The 16,933-nt window shown below is 35.8% G+C and overlaps 1 protein-coding gene across 5 annotated transcripts in view; it reads right to left on the bottom strand.

Moving 5' to 3' along the window:
* The window catches only part of COP1 (COP1 E3 ubiquitin ligase), a 284,440-nt gene that overhangs the window by 46,297 nt on the left and 221,210 nt on the right, over window positions 1-16,933 (bottom strand). The window contains exon 19 of one of the 5 annotated variants that reach the window (XM_059051997.2): window positions 8,504-8,602. The exons of the other annotated variants lie outside the window; for them this stretch is intronic. Coding sequence (XP_058907980.1) covers window positions 8,588-8,602 — 15 coding nt within the window. The 3' untranslated portion in view covers window positions 8,504-8,587. Of the gene's footprint in view, window positions 1-8,503; window positions 8,603-16,933 lie in introns of those variants that run through there. 5 annotated transcript variants of the gene reach the window in all.

Here is a 16,933-nt window from a genome sequence, read left to right as displayed (position 1 = left end):
TTAAAAACTAGAAAGCTGAGCTTAGTGATGGAGAAACCTGGAAAGAGTACTGCTCCTATGCTTACAACAAGAGCTAGACAACCTCAAATTAATGACATTTCTTGAAACTACTAGAGAACTGAGTCACAGGCACAATATGCTAAAATGAGAAGAAACTGACAGCTGCAGGGAGAGACAATACCAGAGTATTTGCTTACCTGGCACAGAAATAGTTGGATAAGCCAGTAGTGCTGTGCGCTTTCTTAAATTAATGTTTAAGAAAATGCTACAGGGTAGCTAGCATGAGCACGTGAGGCCCCTGTTACTGTAAACAGTGTGTGTGTGTGTGTGTGTGTGTGTGTGTGTGTGTGTGTGTATGTGTGTGTGTGTGTATGTGTGTGTGTGTGTGTGTGTAGGGGGGCACGGGCAGTAGAATACGCTTCAAACGTTTCCTCCATGAACCCCACCAGGGAAGACTGGAGAGAATGCTGAGAAACCTCATGTGGTGTTGGCTGGAGGAAAGGCCTAGCAACCCTCTCCTAAAACCACCCTGCTGCACATCTACTATGTCTCTACCATGCCCTACTTGTTTTGAGAGGCATGAAAATGGAACTTTATGTACTTAAACAGAAAAAAGAATCTTACTGAAAAATATGTGTGTAACTGGTCATGCAAAATGTATAGTTACTGTATTTTCTTAACCACTGACCTACTAAGTTTCCCAAGGAAGGATCTTTTGTTTCAAGATTTTTTTTTTTTTTTTTTTTGCGGTACGTGGGCCTCTCACTGTCGTGGCCTCTCCCGTTGCGGAGCACAGGCACCGGACGCGCAGGCTCAGCGGCCATGGCTCACGGGCCCAGCCGCTCCGCGGCATGTGGGATCTTCCCGGACCGGGGCACGAACCCGTGTCCCCTGCATCGGCAGGCGGACTCTCAACCACTGCGCCACCAGGGAAGCCCTGTTTCAAGATTATTACATCAAAAAACTCACATGATAATGCAAAGCAGTTAGCAAGGCAATTATGCACACAACAATAAATGATTTTCCATTTACAAAAAACAGCAAGTATATGAAAATGCCAATATATAAAAATAGCTCAACATCCTTTTTTGTTACTTTTTACGGATATAACACAAACATTGCATTTCACACTTTTTTTATATTCCCTATAAATACTCGCAGAATCTATCACCAGGCATACTGAATCAATAGACTGTAAGACAGGACACAGATTATAGAGTCAGCCCTTTTATTACAAATTCAGATATTTCACTATAAACGATTCTTCCTACAAAGCTCCTGTTAAAACATGCTTTATATTTATTCAAAGTTATATTGATAACTCTTGGCATAACCCTATAAAATATACCTTTAAAGATAGCTAATTGAGGTTGAAACTTATTTTCACGAACACATTTAATATCTTAGATGGGAAAAGAAGATATTTTTATGGTCTTATTTACCTGCTCTTGCTTTTTTTTTGCGGCACGCGGGCCTCTCACTGTTGTGGCCTCTCCCTTTGCGGAGCACAGGCTCCGGACGCGCAGGCTCAGCGGCCATGGCTCACGGGCCCAGCCGCTCCGCAGCATGTGGGATCTTCCCGGACCGGGGCACAAACCCGTGTCCCCTGCATCGGCAGGCGGACTCTCAACCACTGCGCCACCAGGGGGAAGCCCTGCTCTTGCTTTTTATTTGTGAGATTATGCAGATTATTAGCAATTTTTATGGAGTTACTTTTAAACTATGTATTAGAACTGTTCTGTTCTATACGTAACATATGTACCGTGCATAAACGTAATGTCACGTGAGTTAAAATGTTTGTTCACAGCCAAAAACAGATTTACTGCCTGTTGTAAAACAGGCAGTAAATCTGGTGTTACCTACTTTTATACAAGATGAGGAAACAAATAAACAGAGGCAAAGTGATAAGGTTTCTCTCTCTCTCATAAAATAATAGATAACACAAATCTAGATTGGAAGAGGTAGAGTAAAAGAATACAAGAATTAAGAGCTTCTATACAATTATTCTGTGACTTTTTCTTTGTTTCATTTTAAGTCTGTCAAGATATATAAAAATTAATGTAAACTTCATACTAAGGGAAATAAGTCAGCGAAAGACAAATATCACATGATACCACTTATATGTGGAATCTTAAAAAAAATGATACTGAGATAGGAGGTAGATGGGGCCCTGGGCTGGAGAGCTGGAGTTTGTCGAGCAGAGTAAATTGGAGCTTTGTTTTCCCTGACACTCCAAAGACAAAGTTAGGCCCGGAGCTGAGCTCTGCTAGAGTAGAGATAAGACTCCCCAACTGCACATGTGCAGAAAAGCTCCTCAGGGGTCAAAAAAGGAGGGGCACGACCCCATAATAAATGTTGTCAAATCTCCCACAGACCTCTGCACTGAAATCCATCTTGGCAAAAAGACGTGCATGCATGTTGGAGAGATTTCTAGGGCAGGTCAGGTGTGAAAAACGAAACAAGATAACTGGCCAAAGGTAAACAAAGACCTTGAAGAACTGCCCTATATAAATGATTTAACCCCCTCTTTACTGGGCTCCTCATTAGCGAGGACACCCGCACCCTTTCTCTCTGCGTGTGTATTTCTGCCTTGCTTCTATCTTAAATAAATAAACTGTTTCTCTGTGTGCTCTCCCGCATATTATGCTGTGTTTCTAATAATAAACTTTGTACCTGTTTTTGCAGTTTTTGCCTCTTTAAGGAATTCAGTTTTCAAATGGGCAAGAGCTGGGGGAACTCTGCTTCCTGGTGGTCTAGCGGCTAGGATTCCTGGTTTTTTCAGCCAGGCGACCCAGGTTCAATTTCTGGGCAGGGAACTAAGACCCTGCTTCAAGACCATTTGCTGCTGTCTCTTCGAGATCAATACAGATAAACATTCACAAAACATAAACAGACTCACAGATATAGAGAACAAATCTGTGGTTACCAAAGGGGAAGGGAAGGGAGGGTAAATTGGGAATTTGGGTTTAACAGAGACACACTACAAACTAGTATATATAAAACAAATAAACAACAAGAACCTACTGCATAGTACAGGGAACTATAGTCAATATCTTGTAATAATCTATAATGGAAAAGAATGTGAAAAGGAATACATATATATATGTATATACATACACACATATACATATATATGTGTAACAATCACTTTGCTATACACCTGAAACATTGTAAATCAGCTATATTTCAATACAACTTAAAAAAAATAATGTAAACTTCAAAGTGAGGGCAGAAAAAATATTTATAATATTTAATAATTGGTATCGCTAGTACAATTTAATTCACAGCCCTATCAAGACAACTTGCCAGACTACATTTTTTCAGCACTGATTTTTAGTTTCTAATGTTTTGATCACTTTTTGGAACCCAATCAAAGCAATAAACTCTCTTTCTAGAAAAATAATTACATGGACATGACAAACTTTTTCACATGCCTTTACTGGGCCCTGAAGATCCTTGTGGGGTGGGTTCCATGAGTCCAACGTTAAGAGTTTTGTACTAGAGGAACCGAAAAGCCCCAAAGGACCATAAAGAGTAATCAAATGTGGTAACTGCTAATCTGATATATACATTTGATTTAATAAGGAGCTTTAAGAAAAAAGCTCAGTCCTGGAAAACTAGTCAAATGTATCAACTAACTCAGCACTAGTCTGAAGTGTCAGAATTACCACTAATTTTATCCCTTTTAGTATTTCAATATTAACAGAGCAGTGAGAAGTGTGCTAACTCATGAAAATATTTAAAGACTATCAGTTATATGTACAAAATGTGAACACTTCTGCATCAGTGCTTTCATTTTACACATAGGTTAAGTTGTACAATCAAAACTTCAGAGCAATGTTAGAAAGGAAAACAACATCAATCTATGATTTTTCCATTTCATAAAAATCCTTTAAGATACTAAGTGATTAGAACAGAAACTTCATTAGAGGAACATGACAGAAGCAGATGTTATTAAGGTGCAATATAAACTAAAATACAATGCTTTCTATTAATCTGTGGCAGTAAGAGTCTATCAGAACATTCACTGATGGTGTCAAGTTGCCAGTTAATGCAAAAAATAATGCAGTAATTACAGTAACAGAAATATCACATTAAGAGTTAATTAGTAAAGAACATGGGAACAAAGGATGTTCAAAACATTTTAGAGAGATTTTTTTAATGACTTATATTTATTTTTCTTACCACTGTTATTTGTTAAATATTCTATGTAAGAGCTATAGTCCTTGGAAGGTGTGGCCATTCACTCAATAAGAATTTCTAAAAATAGTCAAAATTCATATTTTCTTTGAAAACTGCCTTTAGTAAACTTTTTGCCCCATCTTCTCAACATCAAGAAAGTGTCTATTCTGAGGTTAGTTATGTCCAACTGGCAGAGGATTTCTTTCCTTGTGGTTAAAGGACACCCTGGAATTGGAAGCAGTTATTTCATTTATAAGTGAGTTTAAGAGCTGAATCAAGAGAGAAATAATGCAAACCAAAGAGTTTCTCAGACAGTTTGCTACACATGACCTAAAACAAAGTTTGATTTGTTGGTTGACTTACATATAAACAATATGGTCTTACTATAAGCATATTTGGTCTTACAAATGGCGGGAACCAGAAATCTAGTATACAACTCCTTCAAATTAAACAGGGAAATGAAATTCAAACATGTTAAGTGACTTACGTAAAATGAAAAAAGCTAATTAACTGCTATACACCTAGAGGCATCATCCCTTTAATGAAACAGCAGATCTTGCCAATTTAACCTCAAACCTATCTTCCAAATTACTGAACCAAAATGAAAACCCTGTCCAGCAGTACCTTTCTATTCTAGCCTATGGTATGCACTTCTGCTAGCACTACCTTTGTGGGATTTTTTTTAACTAAACTAAAACTACAAATAAAAAATTGAAGTCAGTCACTCTTCTACAGTCCTTTACAGGTGCACAGATAAGATTCAAGGTTCTTAACAGAGTCTAAGAAACATGGCACCTAAACTGTATGAGAGAATCTCTTCCTAAAGGTTTATTCGCATCTATTCGGGGCCAATAGTTTCACTCTTAACTTAGGTTGATGAAAACCCTCACATCTAAAAAACAGGACGTAAAAAGCTCAAAAGTAACTTATGGTTTTTTTTGGGTTTTTTTTGTTGTTGTTTTTTTTGCCGTACACAAGCCTCTCAATGTTGTGGCCTCTCCCGTTGCACCAGACCGGGGCATGAACCCACATCCCCTGCATTGGCAGGCGGACTCTCAACCACTGCGCCACCAGGGAAGCCCATAACTTATGTGTTTGATAAACCTCATCCAATAGAAAAAATACACCTTCCAACAATTTACTAATATTATCAACAAAACAAAATCTTTCCCCCACATTAGTTGTATTAAATTAGTACGTTAATGACATTTACCCAAAGACTAACAAAAAACCAAAACCCCCAAACCTCCAAGTTATTAACCTTGAACAGTGATCTTTTTCTCCATATCTCTAAAATAATGATTTGGAAAGGATAGAGTGAAAAGGAAAAAGAGAAATAAGTAAAAAGCATGCACTAAATATATAGAACAACACACACTGGTCAAAATTAAGTGGTTTTCTTCACTCTACTTCATTACAGAATGACTGAAAACTGGTTTTTAAAAATGATGAGTAGTCTTATGGATAATGTAAAATCTACGGGGTAACCAGGTTTTTCCTTACCAATAAGACCAGTGAAATCCCCAATAGGAACCTACAATTTGTTTTGCTATCAATAATTTATCCTTGGGGCTTCCCTAGTGGTGCAGTGGTTGAGAGTCCACCTGCCGACGCAGGGGACACGCGTTCGTGCCCCGGTCTGGGAAGATCCCACATGCCGCGGAGCGGCTGGGCCCGTGAGCCATGGCCGCTGAGCCTGCGCGTCTGGAGCCTGTGCTCCGCAACGGGAGAGGCCACAACAGTGAGAGGCTGGCGTACCACACACACACACACAAAAAAAAAAATAATAATAATTTTTCCTTTCCATTACTGAAGGGAAACAGTTGTCAGATCTTTAAAATCCCGCAAAATATAAAAGGCAAAGAATTAAAAGATCTTAACCCTTTACGAAACAGAAACTTTGAGGAAATGAAAATATTCCTTATAAATAGAGATTCCTTATTGAAATTTGAAGTTCCAAGGCTAACTTATTAATTAGAAAAGGCATAAACCCTCTTATATTTTATTCTTTTCAAAATGTAAGATAAAAATGTTTTCAAATGTAAATACCCACATAAATCTCTAGATCAATTATCCATTCTTATTAGTTGACATTTTGGATTAATCTGAACCACTACAGTCTTCCATTAGTACAAACATCAAGGATTATCATTTGAACTACAAATCTGGTTAGTAAAAAATTATAAGGGCTCATGAGTATGATTTGTGAAACTTAAATGACTCTTGGCTGCTAAAAGTAGGGATTATATATATTCAGTTACATATTTCAAACTAGACAAAGATATTTAGACACTCTGGCACGAAATAAAGTATTTTAATTCTTATTTACCAGGTGATACTACTACCATACAATCCATAAGGACTTTTTTTGAGAGATAAAATAATTCTTATCAATTTTTTAAAAAAGATAAACTCTTGGGTCTCCTAAAATAAACCAATGTTTGGAATGTTGTGAGAAATAAAAAGACACTAAAAGAAAAGACAACTACTACTATTTTTCTCTCCCAATCTCTGGAAAGCAACTCACAAAGATATGTGTGGTGAATCACAAAGCCATAGCTCTAGATACTTAGGATTTAAAACAGCAAATTAACAAAATGGAACTGAATCTTGAAGTCAGATTAATGGTTTATACAATCTATCCCAAAAGCTTCCTACTTTTATCTTAGAGTCAAAGATCTTGAAGGCATATACAAGCATAACTACCTACCTATTTAATTCTCAACAATGTGTAAATACTTTGTCATTAAAACCAAATGATTTAGATTTATCTTCTACCTCTTCTTCATTTTTTGGTTGGCTATCACAGTTCAAATAAAGAATCTATGTTTTCATAGAAGTTGATCTTCTTATCTACAGAAAAAAAAGGACTAAAGAGGCATAAAATTAAATGGCTTCTTTACAGCAATTATAATAGACTGACTTTTCTACATAATCAAATTATTCCTGTGTTCAGTAGTAATAACTTTTCTACCATTCTGGGAATAGCCAATGCCAACTTTTGATAGCTTTATGTGGAAAAATGCTGCATAAAATGGGATTTAAGATACAATGGAGTAATAAGAGATACGAAAGGCACAAACCCCTGTAGGGATCACATCAATATAGGAGACTGTCATAAGAACAACAGAGATTAATGTGAGACTGTGGAAGTAAAATACAAAAATATATTTCTTTTTCCCAGATAAGATGCAAGTTTGAATTAGCAGGAAACAGTTTTTTCTTAAACAGTTGCTGCCCTTGATTAATTCTGCTTTAAGTAATTGTTAAATATATTTTTATTCAATTAGAAAAGAATAATCACATTTTTTCATACATACACTTCAGCATATGAAACCAATTCAAGTAGTATTCGTTAAAAATGTTTAAGTCAAGGAAATGATATCCAATATTCATTCTCTTTCCTTTCACTACTGCTACGGAAATTTGTAGGTATTATCAAAAGATAAACATTTAGAAACCAAAGTTAAATTCCTTCCCATCTCAAAATATTTTGGACACTCTTAAGCATGGTGGGATGATAATGAAAATTATTTATAGGTTAATGGCATGATTCAGAATGCACTCTCAAATTAGTGTATTTCTTTTTTCCCTTAAAAATGGCAAAACAAGGGCTTCCCTGGTGGCGCAGTGGTTGAGAATCCGCCTGCCGATGCAGGGGACGCGGGTTCGTGCCCCGGTCCGGGAAGATCCCACGTGCCGCGGAGCGGCTGGGCCCGTGAGTCATGGCCGCTGGGCCTGCGCGTCCGGAGCCTGCGCTCCGCAGCGGGAGAGGCCACGGCAGTGAGAGGCCCACGTAACGCAAAAAAAAAAAAAAAAAAAAAAAAAAAAAGGCAAAACAAAACCAAGTAGCTTAAAGATCTGTGTCGATTCTATTCTTCAAAATTGGCATACTTCAGGAAAAACACTATTTTTAAATAAGTATTTAGTGAGAAAAAAAATTATAAGAACCATTCTAATATAAGTCAAATTCCATTATAGTACATATAAAAATGAAAATAATGAAAAATTTTAAATGTCGACCTATAGACCCACTAACTTATTTTGTTGATTTCTTTACACTTTCACCATAAAATATTTAATGCAAGAAATGTTTTCAAAGGAACTGTCCATACAGTAGTGCACCTTAAGGTTAAGGAATATTTACACAATGTAATTTAGAGAAGAGATAAATTACAGGTTTGCTTCAGTTTTCCACAACCTTCTTGTCTCCTCTATTTTCTTCTCCCCTACCCCACTCTAGTCTGGACACTAAGGGATGAGTGGGGCACTTAGGAGAAGATGGGAGCCACAGTCTTCGTGGAAGTCAGGGTCCATGCTCAGAATCTTCTTTCCTTCCACACCCAAGACAGACAAGAGTTCATTCAGATTGGCCCTCTTCCAGTCAGGAAAATTTTCTAAAGTGTTATAAACCATCCGGCTAGAGGGAAGAAGAAAGGAAAGGAAAGATAAAAGAAAAGGAAAGAAACAGAAATGAAGAAAGGAGAGAAGAAAGAAAAAGAAGTTCCTATGTTGTCTTCTCAGTGTTCACTGAAGAATTTAAGATGAGAAATAGTTTATAAATGTGGGAAATCAATATATATTAAAGGTAGCTTTTTTTAATTAAAGAAAAGAAAAAAGACCGCATCTTATTCTTTTGTGTGTTTCCTCCTGAAAAGGGTAAGGGAGTTGCAAAATCTAACAGACATTAGGTATTCATAAATATAATTATCACCCCTTTAACAGATGCTTGAGAACCATTAATGCCTCTTGGTTATCGTGTGTACAAATCTCCAGTGGTAACATAAGTCATCTGTTTCCAAACTTGACTGTTCACATAATTTTCTATGGAGACCTGGAGAACTTTTCAAAATACAAATCTCTTCTCTCTTCCCCTGCTCCCCCAGAGTACGGACTCAGGGGTCTAAGAAAAGAACTGTTTTGTTATATATATTTTTTGAAAGATCCCAAGGTGATTCTGATGATCAGTCGGTTTGAGAATCACTGTGATAAATAAATTTTATCATAGATGCCTTCTGCATTTTAATGGACGTAGATTGGCTTTTCACATATATTTTAGCTTCCTTAGTTTAGTGTAATCTGATGCTTTATACACAGTGTTTAGTAAGTCAGAGAGGGTTGCCTATCTCTTGGATAAAAGCATATATAAATTGGAAAACAGATATGTAAGTCTTTTTGAGGGAAGACTGAATTGTGAAATAGCACAAATGCAATGGAGAAAGGGAAGGACCGGTAATAAATACCAATTCCTCCATAGGTGCAGGCACTTTAACGTTTTTGTTGCTTTTGAAAATATGCAAAAGCCTGGGGGTTATATCCCAAGGACAAAATGGTAATTATGAAATAATTATATAGGTACCCATGAATGTTCATGTCAGGAAAATTACTTTTCTTAAATTGATGTAGTCTTGATATTACCATTGAGTTTTAAGTATTAGAAGTATCTCTCACTTCTACTCCAGCATTTCCTTGGTTTCAAAAACCAGTATTTAATTAACCATGCAACAAACATGATAAAGGACAAGTCTGAAGGATTGTATCATTCATTACAAAAATTATATATTAATGATACATTATGTGCAAACCATCTGCTTAGTGGTAATTTAAAAATGAATGTTACTAATAGCAAACACTTTAACTTTCTCTGTAGGTCAAAAACTATTCTAAACCCTTTATGTACATTAACTTATTTTAACATTATAATAACCCTAAAGGGAGGTTATTACTATCATTAGCACTTTATAGATGAAGAAACTGAAGCACAGTGTAGTTAGGGAACTTGAGCAAGGTCACAGAGCTAGTAAGTGGAAAATCTGATTTGAACCTCAGTGGTCTGGCTCCGTAGTCTTTGCTCTTACTCTATACACTATGATGGTTTTTTTCAAGTAGTCTGCAAGCCAGCAGAGGATAGGAGACATGAATACAAATAACAGTACAAGGCAGTGTATTAATTCATTCAGGAAATATTTTTAATGGATAGGAATCATGAGAGATTTAGGTGAAGAAAAGATCTCCATGAGAACACAAAGTTTTAGTTAAAAACACTTCACAATAAATGTTTCATTATATAAAGTTTTATTTGTTAGAAATAAGGACAGAAAGAATATATTTCACTCTGACTAAAAAAGATGCCCTTGCCTAATATAATTATAACTTTATACAGTACGGGTGATAACATTGTTAACAAATTCCCAGGCTAAGTTTTGCTGGATTTGGTTTCAAAGGAGGGAAATCAGGGAAATCATTATCCTGACATCCTTCACTATTGAGTTAGAGAAACTTTCAATATGACTTCTGGTGTTTCAATCCACAAGAGAAAAAAACCCACCCTTAATAACCAAAGCTTTTTCTGAGGACACAATGTACACACACACACACACACACACACACACACATACACACACACACACGTCACTTTTGAAGAGCTATGAGAGTCTTTTTTTTTTTTTTTTTTTTTGCGGTATGCGGGCCTCTCACTGTTGTGGCCTCTCCCGTTGCGGAGCACAGGCTCCGGACGCACAGGCCTGGCGGCCATAGCTCACGGGCTTAGTTGCTCCGCGGCATGTGGGATCTTCCCGGACCGGGGCACGAACCCGTGTCTCCTGCATCGGCAGGCGGATTCTCAACCACTGCGCCACCAGGGAAGCCCGAGAGTCTTAAGTGTCCTTTATAAGCATTGCCTTTTACCATTAGATATCTATTGAGAATTGGTGACCCAAGGCTAGATAATCCTGTACGATGTAACAGCCTCAGAGGGAGTCACCATGGACCCAAGGTCTGCCTCCAACAAAAATATGGTATCCCTTTACACAGACATGATCACTTAACAGAAAGTAATTTGCATTCTTGAATTAATTTATATTTCATTCCAATAGATTCAGATAAGAATTATTCCACAGAATTGTTCCACAGATACAGAACATATATAATCTCCTTTACCTAACTTCCAATCTCTGAATAAAGCAGTGATGATAAAAAAAGATATGACAGAAATAAAGAATAAGAATATTATCCAAATTTACCTTTGCTTTGTAGCATTACTTTCAAGGTGGATGTGGGGTGTAGGAGATAATGCAATAGGTATAAATGACTAATACCAAATTGTCACAGGACTATAATTATAAAACAATATCTCAGTTGCATAGTATTTCCTTTTCAAGCAATAATTTCTTAAGAAACAGACAAACAAAAAAACCAGTTCTCAGTATGTAAGCACACAATTTGTAAAAAATCAAAAGTTAATGTTTTAGAAAATTGTTTATAGAAACAAATGATTTAAAAAGATGATTTTACTAACAAGATATTTTCAAACTGGCAAAGATAATGACATTATATTCCATGTTTTATGGGCATGGTCCAACTGAAACCCCTGGACTTTCTCAGTGTAAGACCAAATGGAAATAGATTGTTCTAGAAGGCAATCTCTCAGTTTTAATCAGAAGCTATATGAATAAAGCTATCCATTTAATAAATCTCAAGTTCTCTTCTAAAGAATTAATTAGAAATTTAAAGATTTATTGCAAAAATATTCAAGAAGTAGTAAAAAGTAAACATGAGTATCTTCAACAAAACAACAGTATACCAGTTATGGTAAATCCTTAGACTAGAATAATATGGAACCATTGAAAACACTCTTTACAAAATACATTCAGACCTGGGAAATGTTCATGACAAAGGCAAAAGGTAAACAATACATGATAATATAAAAAATATTCACTGTTATTGGGAAAAAAGTTCCTTTGAATGGAAAAATTACATGGTTAATTACATTAAAATGTTCACATTAGTTATTTCTGGGAAAAGTATTATCTGATATTTTCTTATTTTATGTTTTTCTAAATTCTCTAAAACATACATGTATTCATTTCTAATTGTTTCTTTCAGTAATAAGCTATTATAATCATTAAACAAAAAAACAACCCAAAACCTAAGAGATAATGTTCCAAGATGATCTCATTATTCTCCACCAATGCGCTTGCCAGGTTTCACTCTGACTCCATAGTCTCCTAATATAAAGCTGCAAAAAACTTTTTTTGAATCAATTCTAAATTAGTTTAAGGATAATTACTTAGTTAATGAATTATCCAAATCATATCACTACTGCCTTTCAGGAGGAAGGGAGGGAGGGAAGGAAGAAATAAATCTTTTGTTAGTCCACATTAATACCTGCTAGAAATTGTGAGCAAATAGAATACTTTAGAAAGACTGAAACTAGAACAAACATGAACTGTTGATTACAGACTTTAATGATCCAGATAATGGCTGTGTCCAGTAAGTATCAGACAGCAAACATTACCACATCTGGACACAAGAGTTTGTTAAAATAAATTATGAGGTACTTTTCAAGGAAGTAAAGTCACAAAATGAATTGAAATTGTAGTCTAATAGCCCACCATTCTCTATATTCAAAAGTATAGTTGACTGCTGTATATGGAAATAAAGCAAACTACACTTATTTCAAAGATAGTATAATTATTCAAATGGAATGTATTTGGATGTTCAATCATATATGGATATAATACATTCAAGTACACAGTTTTAGAATTTACAATTGTTTCTTCAAATAAATGAATAGTAAACTTCTTTTATTACATCAAGTTAAATAAGCTCATTTCATCTATATTTAAAAAATAAGCAGTGGGGAAATTAAATTCCAAAGCCCAAATAAAGATAGAGTGATAAGTGGTATTACAAGTAGTTATTTCTCACAAATTCTGCTTTTAAAAAAAAAAAATCATGAAGTTAAAACTGAAATAGGCAATGCAAATAAGATTTACTCTTGGGGGTTAAAATTCTAAGAATTTAGCAATAACAGAATATCCATATGTCAATAATTCTAAATTACTAAAGTTTAATTAAAATATCTTCAAATAAACTAAAATAATAAAGTAGAAACAAAATACAAAATGAAGAATTCTGCATTCTTCATTAGTATACAGTAACTATTACCATCTCTTAAGTATTCCAGAGAGGACCTATGTTGTAAAATAAAAAAATTCTAAAAAGAAGCATTTTCAATACAGTTCAAACAAAACTTATCTTAAAACTCCTTTGAAAAGTAAATGTGGTACAAGAGGTTGTGGCACTTTAACAGTAGAAATGCTAGAGCCACTACCTTTGCAAGCAAAGCTAAAGAACAAAGGACAGAAGACTGTCAGCAAACCCTAAAGTGACTGAATAAAAGTGCTTTTAGACACAGGGAAAGTATTAGTAAGAAAAAGAGAAAGGACAAAGTACTGTCCCTCAGATTAAAAGAAACAACTTTAGACATATTCTCTGTCTTTAAACAGAAGTAATTAAAAGCAAATATCGTAAGCCTAGAAGAAAAAGTAGACTACATGGCAAAGGTGAAGGTGGGAGAGAAGCATCCTGCTAACTTCCACAGCACTGTGAAATAAAAGGAGAAACGCAATACAATGAACTTGACCAGCATCTTAAAAAAGGGCAGTGTATAGCGTTCTTTCCATTTTATATGCAGAATGGTAGAAATAAAAAGAGTAGAAATTATATATAATCTTGGCTGATTACTCAAAACAGGACTTGAGATTATTGGTTCATTTTCAGCCAGAAGTAGCCAAAAGGAAAAATAAATGTATCTAGATTATAGGAAAAAACAAGGCTAGACAAAAATTTAATCTGCAGGAAAATATACTCAATTTTAATAAAACCAAGATACTGTCTTAAGAGAATATATCTACGTGTATTTGTGCCTCTTCCCCTACCACTCATTCTTAATTTCTCATTCCCTCCCTATGACTAAATCACTACCATAAATGGTAACGTAAAGATATATGAAATTTTTATACCATCATTAATTGAATAGTTTTATGCTTTCTATTCATTCATACAGTAGATTTGATATACCACTAATATATGTCCGAACATTAAAAAAACTTTCAAAGTTAACCTATTTCATAAGTGCCCTTAAACTGATCTCTTTCTTGTGATCAAAATTAGGTAGGATAGAAATAAAACATAGAGGGCTTCCTTGGTGACGTAGTGGTTGAGAGTCGGCCTGCCGATGCAGGGGACACGGGTTCGTGCCCTGGTCCGGGAAGATCCCACATGCCACGGAGTGGCTGGGCCCGAGAGCCATGGCCGCTGAGCCTGCGCGTCCGGAGCCTGTGCTCCACAATGGGGAGAGGCCACAACAGTGAGAGGCCCGCGTACCGCAAAAAAAAAAATAAATAAAGCATAGAAAGACAATGAAATGTTTGCCTACTGATTTCATGTCTTAAAAAAGTAATCTAGGTGAGATTAAACATTGTATTATTTTCTTATTCCCCAAAACAGTTCTCTGTACTTCACCATCTCTGTCACCCTTTCCTCTCTTTCTTAAAACCATTCCAGTCAAACTTTTGTCTTACCACTCCTATAAATTTTTTGCTCATCTTACTTGTATTAGTAGCATCTGACAAAGCTTAACCAATTCCTACTTTTTTTTTCTTTTAAATTGTCATGTCTTACAAATCTTTTTTTATTTATAGGTTTCCTTTCATCTCTTTTTCTCCCTTGCAATTTATGTGTTGAAGAAACTTGACTGCTTAACAGTTTCTGATAGTCTTGGGGATTTTTCTGCTTCATTACCATGGTCCTTTACCATGTTCCTTTTTCCTCTGTATTTCTTGTAAGTGGTTAGGTTTAGAGGCTTAATCAAACATGGGTTGAGTTGACTTCATATGGTCCCCTCCTTCAGGAGGCCCAATGTATGGCATTTCTCTCTCTCTGTGATGCTGTAGTTGGATGCTCAGATCCACTGGTTAGGTTGCAAAATGAGATATTCAAATTTTATCATTACTGCTTTCTTTTCTTTTTATTGTTTTAAAACAACTTTATTGAGATATAATTCACGTACTATACAATTCATCCATTTTAAGTGTACAATTCAATGGTTTTTTTTAATTCATAGATATGTGCAATTATCACCACACTCAATTTGAGAATATTTCATCATGTCAGAAAGCAACCTTGTACCCTTTAGGTACAATCTCCCTATCTCTCGCCTGCCTCAGCCCTAAGTAACCACTAATCTACTTTTAGTCTCTATAGATTTCCCTCTTCTAGACTTTCATATCAATGGCCAATTCCTCCTCCTTGAAAAACCTTCTTCACTTGGCTTCCCAGGCACCAGTTTTCCTACTATTGATAAGCACTCCTCAGTCTTTTTGCTGATTCTTCCTCATTGCCTAAATCACTGAACATTGAAGTACCCTCAAGTAAGGTACTCATACTACTTCTAATCTCTGATTACACTCCCTTGGAGAGATCTTATCCCATTTCTTGCTTAAATATCATATGTTGACAGCTACCAAATTTATATGCCTAGCCCCACAATTTGCTGTGAACTCCAACTTGGCAGGTCCACTTACATGGCAAGTAGTACCTCAAACTTAACCAGTTCACAACTTTCCTGTGAATCCAAAATTGACATCTCCACTTAGTATTTTTAGTAACTCTCAAATCAGGCTGGTCTAGAGGTCAACTCCTGGTCTTCTCCCCTGATCTTCTCCCATAAGACAGTTCCTCTGGTAGTCTTCTCCATCTTAAGGAACGGCAATTACACTCTTAAAGATGCTTGGGGAAAAAACCTCAGTGTCATCCTAGACTTTTCTCTATTGTTCTCCACATGTAATCTATTTATTCCAGTTTTAAAATATGAACAAGATCTGACTACTTCTCACTGGCTTACCACTATTTAATCTTACCTGGATTATTACAACAGCCTTCCTGATTCCTTATGTCTGTTCTCTACAAAACAGCAAAACTGATTTTTTAAAAATTTAAATCATATTGTATCACTACTTTGCTCAAAATCTTACAACGGCTCCCAACTCCCAGGAAAAACAAAAGTCCTTACAATGGTAAACGTGCTCTATTGAAACAGCTCTTCTTCACTGCTCTGAAATTATCTACTACTCCCCACCTAGACCACTGTAGTACAGCAACACTGGCCTTCTTTCTGTTCCTGGAATACTAATCGTATTCTTACTTCAAGACCTTTGAACTGTTTACTACACCTGGAATACTCTTTTCCTACATTTAAACATGGATTACATCTTCATCTCCTTCTAGTCTTTGCTCTAATTCAGCTACTCAGTAAGGCATTGTCACCACCAATTGAAAATTACAACTCCCTACTCTAGTACCCCCATCCCACTTTCCTGCTTAGTTTTTCCCCAAAGCACTTGTCACCTTCATATATATATAAATATTTTTTTTCTGTCTGCTCCAGCACATAATATTCTAAGTCTCCTAAGAGGGCCAGAACTTCTTCTTACAGTTTTGTTCAGAGTTTATCTCCAGTATCTAGAACTATGACTGTACATACTAAGTATCTGCTGAATAAATGAACAAAGGAGTGTCTCACTCCTTCTGCCTCATCTAAAATAAGGAAGTGTAGTTATTTTTTGTAGCTAATCCAAGTGACAGTTATATAAAAGTCAGATTTAAATTAAACCTGGAATGGTACTGAAGTGAGTTATAGAACTTTTCATCTTTTTATTGTGAAATAAACGAGTTCCCTGGTGATGCTGCTGTTTTGGTCTAGGTAGCATTCTTTAAGAACTTACTTTGAGCGTCATCCTATGAACTACAATATGCATCCTTTCAGTCTAACATTAATTAGTTCTTTTGCCACCTTCCTTGACAAAAAAAGGACTTGAGAACATTTTAATTACATTTATTCTTCTGACTTATGTTATTATCATCAAGTACTTAATTCTATGTGTGTATTAAGTCCAACAAGACAACA

This window comes from Kogia breviceps, chromosome 1 (assembly GCF_026419965.1).
Source record: "Kogia breviceps isolate mKogBre1 chromosome 1, mKogBre1 haplotype 1, whole genome shotgun sequence".
Taxonomy (NCBI): Eukaryota; Metazoa; Chordata; class Mammalia; order Artiodactyla; family Physeteridae; genus Kogia; species Kogia breviceps.
This window is presented reverse-complemented; position numbering and strand designations above follow the sequence as displayed.